The sequence below is a fragment of the Hesperophylax consimilis genome, chromosome 14 (genome assembly GCF_061612785.1).
Source record: "Hesperophylax consimilis isolate HC1 chromosome 14, BYU_Hcon_1.0, whole genome shotgun sequence".
Lineage (NCBI taxonomy): Eukaryota > Metazoa > Arthropoda > Insecta > Trichoptera > Limnephilidae > Hesperophylax > Hesperophylax consimilis.
In genome coordinates this window covers 32243415-32249525 of record NC_142849.1, presented here as the reverse complement: position 1 = coordinate 32249525, position 6111 = coordinate 32243415, and the positions used below count along the sequence as shown (strand labels likewise).

The 6111-nt window shown below is 35.1% G+C and overlaps 1 protein-coding gene across 1 annotated transcript; it reads left to right on the top strand.

Annotated features, from left to right (window-relative positions):
- The first annotated feature begins 1676 nt into the window (after positions 1-1676).
- LOC149418202 (DNA polymerase delta subunit 3-like) lies at positions 1677-5106 on the top strand. The gene has a single exon (XM_089639366.1). It carries the CDS (start codon positions 1804-1806, stop codon positions 3244-3246), a length of 1443 nt encoding a protein of 480 aa, XP_089495492.1. The 5' UTR covers positions 1677-1803; the 3' UTR covers positions 3247-5106.
- Positions 5107-6111: the final 1005 nt, after the last annotated feature.

The following is a 6111-nucleotide window of genomic DNA, read 5'->3' as shown; positions in this document are numbered from 1 at the left end:
GCATTTAATGCATTGTGTTCTGAACTGGGAGGTCCCACGCCCTAATACCTCCGTGGTGTGCCGGGGGTAAAAATATCACAAACAAAATGTGTCAATATCCATATGAATACACAGGCGAACAATGGATACAAATTTTTCGGGTACTTTTGGCACTTGAGAAGTTAAAGCAAATAAATCGTCCTATATTTTATAATAAAAATAATCTATTCATTTTAATTCGCAAAGATCGCCTACCTACCTACAACTACCCAAATTTGAGTACCCATCACTCAAGGGTGGTTTAAGCAAGAGTGGTTTATTTATGGCATTAGCGGTGCTATCCAAATTTGTGTAACTGTCACTCGAGTGGATAATATGGAAGAAGATAAAATGCAGTTGAAATGTAATCCCTAAGGCACACTGTATTGTAAATTCAAAAACCATTGTGACTGATGGGATTCAAATGTAAAACTTTACTTATTAACTCCCACCCATGTACTGTAATTTCCTCCCGTCCTACAAGTATTGTAACTCATCAAGATTGCTCTAGCAAGAAATAAAAATAATAAAAAAAAAAAAAACAAAAACAAAAAAATGTTACGCAGATGAATGAAAAACGAAAAATGAGAGAGAAAGAAGTGTCTGGAAAATATGTAACGCGCAAGTGGATGGAAAGGGAAATCGGTGACACCCCAGGAAGGCATAAAATGATTGAGTGAACTAAATACAAAAGCTTAATCATTTAATTTAATCAAGGATAAGATTTAGTACCTACTATAAATGATTGTGTGGCATTCCAACCTCTACCCACCCCTTTAGGATAATGTGTTGTGATGGTGAGTTAGTTTTAAGGCGATGCCATACGTAGTAAGTCAAAATATAAGTCTTTTTATAAGCCCAGAAAAAAATTATGTAAACGCTTATTAAAACTGCTTTAAAGTTCAAAATTTCCTACTTACGAACCCATTTTCGGTTATGATTTTACTATACAATGTGGCAAATTAAGTTATTTATATAATAATCGGAAAAATGAAATATTTATGCCTTAAAATCCACAAAATAAAATAAAAGGCACTTTTTGGCCATGTTTATTTCTTGCATAAATCAAAACAGGCGGATGGTGTTACGCGGAAGTTTATACCTTATCGTTATTGATAGCGGCTCAACTTAAAATATTACACGACGTAGTGCATCGCCTTAAAAACTGTAGAATACGTAAGTACCTACTTTATTATGGTTTTTTTAAATTAGCTCCACACAGGAGACCTTGACGAAAATAGTTTTCCTCAGGACCTATATTATCGTTAAGGATGCTGTGTGGAGAATCTTTTTAAGGAAAGGAAGAGAGGAAGTTCTGGGAAGGAAAAAGGTATGAAGGGTAGAAAGGAATCTGAGTGTCAGTGTATCTAGGAGTGACAAACGTATGAATTCATCCCTTCGACTGTAGTGCAAAGCGATGGGTTGAGAGGTACAGCCGGCGAGGTCAACAGGAAATAAAGTAATAGTTGAAAAGTAATGGTAAAGTAATAGTTTAAATTTTTGGTCAATACCACACAACAATCAAAAAAACAACATAACCCGTTGGCTGGTTGTAGTTTAGGAAAATGAAATTGTATTAGCTCTTTCTATATAAATTACTCTAAAAACCTATTCTTGCTTTATGGTGTGAAATTGTTTATAGTTGATTTTGACGTTTGGGCTCATTTGCGCGTTTTGCCCGCGATTATTTCACAAAAACTCGTTATTTTTGCCGCTCGTTTGTTTTATGTTGTGGTTTAGAATAGATCATCCTTATTTCGAATTGGTTTCAATCAAGCTGTCAACATGGACGTCGATTCCGATAATGTGTACATGCAAAATCTTCAGGATTACATTTTTGATGAAAGTAAAATTGTTACTTACAAATGGCTAAGCAACAATTTATCAATTCATATCAATACAGCTAAGCTACTGATAGATAAGTTCTTATCTGAACAAAAATCCAAGAATTCCGATGTCTCTTTCGTCAAAACGTTTTACGTATCTGGCATTCTTAAGGAAGACAAAGGTATGATTTCAACAGTTGTCAAAGAAGAAAATTTAACATCGTTCAAGGAAAAATTGCAAACTATTTTATCGGAACATGTTTACAGTATTCACAAGAGCACTTCATCAACAGACTCAAACACACTGTTTTTAGCAGGAGAGCATGAAGATGTTTGCATAGGTACAATTAAAAATAGTGCAATCGCCAAAAGAACCTTTGATGAATTGACAGCTCTACGTTTGGGAGCTTATCCTAAAGGTTTATTGGGTAAGAACGTTACATCTAATGTAGCTGTAAATGGAAATAAAAATCCCGTTGTTAAAGAACCCGTCTCTAATAAAAGTTTCTTTAAAGACCCTCTTGTTAAAAAAGAGACTGAAAAAGTTGAAACTCATAATGGTGCAGAGAAAAGTACTCCCGTTGTGCCTCCCAACAAACAGAAACAGGCTAAAGCCGGTATTGCTGGCTTTTTCTCCAAACAGATGAGCAAACCTATTCCAAAAGTGGAGAAAAAAGTTGAAACTGTTGAACCTAAAAAAGAGAAAATGTCTCCAAGTAAAGCTCCGATATCTAATGGAATCAAAAAGGAATTTTCACCTGAAAAGTCTCCTGCTAAAAAACAAGAAAAGAGCCCATTGAAACCGGATAAAAAACCTGCAGAGAAACCGAATAAAGCAAGCCCACCTCCTAAAGTCTCCAATGGTTCGCTTAAAACATACGGTAAACAGCCGAAAAGCAAAAAAGAGCCCGCAAAGAAACGTAAACGCATTCAGACCTTGGATAGTGACAGTGATGAAGAAAACAATATCGATAATATCTTCGCCCCATCTTCTCCTGAACCCGTGAGGTCTCCTTTGATTTCTGATGATGATGAAGACATCATTCCGCCAACTCCAGAAGTAGCCAAATCTAGCAACAGAGCACCGTTGAATTCTAGAAAACGGAAGAAACTCATCGATAAAACTTTCATGGGCGATGATGGATACATTGTCACCAAAAAAGAAGAGGTATTTGAGAGCTGTTCAGACAATGAAGAAGAAGAAACTGTTGAAGTAAAACCCGTTGAAGTAAAAACCCCTAAAGTTACTCCGTCTTCTCAAAGTAAAAAGAAAGATTCGAAATCAGAGAGTTCATCGAAAAAACCAAGTCCTGAAGCAAAGACCAAAGCGAAAAAGAAAATTTCACCTAAGGAAGGACAAGGCAAGCAACAGAGTATGATGAATTTCTTCAAAAAAGTATAATGAATTCCTTGCTACTGTTTTTTTTTTTAGGAATTTAAGCGTTCATCTTACTTTTAATGTTTCTGACATTTTGGTTTCCCATTTGTTTTTAGTACCCATTGTAAATTAGATATCGAAGATAGAAGTCCTTTGATATTATTATTCTTTCTTAATTATAATTTTACTGTACCCAAGTCTGAAATTATTTCATTTATAATAATTGTTATTTTTTTTTATCTTTACTTCTGATTTCAAATAAATATTTTTGTTCAATGAAATATTATTGTAATAATATATACCAAGTATTGAATTCATTTAAGGTGCTGCCACACGCAAAGCTCACATCAACAGATAATATAAAGCACAATAGCGCTCGCCATACAATCCCATACAGACCCGACACACGTAAAAAGATAACGCGCTATAAGTGTGGTTCTGAACTTCGCTAACCGAATTTATTTTACGTAACCGCTCCCGACGCGATATTTGAAAAGTTATGCGTCCCCCTCTCCATCGTAAAAAGGAGAGGGGGTCATTTTAATTACGGAGCTACCAACTAAGTTCCGTGTTCCCTTTGACAGCCATGACATAAGCAGCCTAATAATGCATTTCTTATTTATTATGTTAGCTCATATCGTCATGTGTGCTAGTAAATTTAGAAACATAAAAAAAACCTTATTTGGCAAACATACTTAACATATATTTAAAATATAAATATAATCAATATTTGAATTTGAAGTAAACAAATTTTCGCCCTTTCAAAATTAATCATATTTTTAACTCAGTATGTTTATATGGTAATATCATTCGGTTTTTTGATAAAGTTGGACGGCCTGATACCTACATAGAGAAGCTTCTAGTTTGTTCGTTTGTTGATTGTTTTCAATTGTTTTCCTGGGTAATCTGGTTTGCTCTCGTCAGCTCTCGTGCTCTCTTCTCGTTCCCTGCCCTGGTGTTGGTCCTTGCCGCCTTTGCCTTCGACATTTTTGGAAATCGACGTGAGCTTATTTTACAATAATTTATTATATGTCGCTTTCGTCGATGGGCGTGCGAACTGCGAATTTCCTGATTCGACGGAGAGGTTATGTCAGGTTATGTGAAAATGCGCTATTTACGCGCAGATTGTTTAAAATCTAAAAAGTTTATAAATAGCATTTATAATTATATAGTTGGCGGCATCATCATCTGAGGATGAGCTGTCCAACAGATCCAGCAATAGGCGACAAGTATCATCCATTTCGAAAACGTGCTCAAGCTGTCAGTAAGTAAAGTTGTCACTTTGACAGATGAAATTATGTTCCTCGGCCGCTCTCGGATTCAACTGACCCCCTCTCCTACCATAGGAAGAAATATTTGATAGCGTCGTGTGTCGGTAGAAAAGATGATGCGCTGTACATTAACTTTTGATGTGAGCTTTGCGTGTGGCAGCACCTAGAGCCTTCTTTTAAATTTTATAATATCAGAAGAAATCTGCTGGTTAGATGAAAAGTTTGTGTGTTTGGATAATATGTAAAAAAAGTTGTAAAACATTGACTAAAGAATTTGGTACATAATGTATTTAAAACATTGCTATGTTTTATTGTTTCTTTGTTTATAAAGTGTCAGCTACACTACTCGCTTCGACGCTTCAACGAAGTCCTCGATGAAGTTAGCCGAAGTTCGAAGTGCGTGCCCACACACTCGTGCAACTTCGCGAGTAACGCTTCGAGTCCTTTGACTCGGGCGCATTTACCGACAACAATCGGAAGTCGGGCGAAGCGAAGCGAAGTGAAGTTCGTGCCCACACTATCGTATTCGGTCAACTTCGATCAACTTCGCGAGTAGTGTAGCTGGGCTTTAAGACAGAATATAATAATAAATCATGTGACAGTATTAATTGAATGAAGGTTATTAAAATATTGTTATAATGTATACATTTAAATGATAGTATTTTATTTTCAATAAACTATTTTTAAAATTTTGTATTTTGTGGCTTCTTTTCTATCCTTTTTGTCTGCATCTTTTGATATGAAAGTTTTTTTCTCTTATAGTGGGTTCAGATGTTTCAATTTTAGTTGATCAACTCGGCACTTGAAGGCATATTGAAAAACAATGTGAACCTTCTTTCAATAAAGTTGATCAAGTTTTTATTTACAAATCTTGATCAACTAAAATTGAAATATCTGAACCTGCTAATACTATTTTAACTACATTTTCAGTGTGATTCCATGGCAGTTCCAATGCTGATCTTCCAAAATGGTGTTTTTACTTTTTGACTAGCCTTTTAATTTAGGGTAAAATAATGTTACTGTTGGACCGAGAATAACTCGCAGTGCCAAATTCATTGAGAAATTTTTGCAAAGGTACAGGTTTGACCATTGCTTTACGCAGTCAACTTTATTTTAGAAATCATCCTGGGAGCTTAATCTGTATCTTTCGGGTTAACAAACCAGTAAGTTCAGGGTTTAACCTTTCGTTGCCGGTGATGTCAACTGAGTGAACATCATCTCTAATTAATAAAATATCACTCTACATACACTAAACACAGAGTTCAAAATTTAGGTACTCCTCCGCTATACAGTTAATTTTATAAGTAAAGTAATTACAATATAAAATATTTACAGTATAGCACCGGAGAACGAGTAATTTTTGAATACTGTAAGTGAAGGGTTAATACAGGTTAGTGACGTAGCTAAACGGGCGGCAGGAAAGTTTCGAAAGATACAGAATGTAAGTAAATATAAAAATAAAAAACTTTTTAATAAAATATTTATATTGTATCTCCTACTGACATCTGTCGAAAATCGCCAAAGTTACATCGAAAAGTACCTGACCGCGAATTTTTCAAACTTGTTCAATAATTTGTCGAATAAACGATATAAATTTCAAGTAATTTAGATAATATGA

Coding starts and splice junctions, on each gene's coding strand:
- LOC149418202 (XM_089639366.1), top strand. CDS start 1,804: ATGGACGTCGATTCCGATAATGTGTACATGCAAAATCTTCAGGATTAC.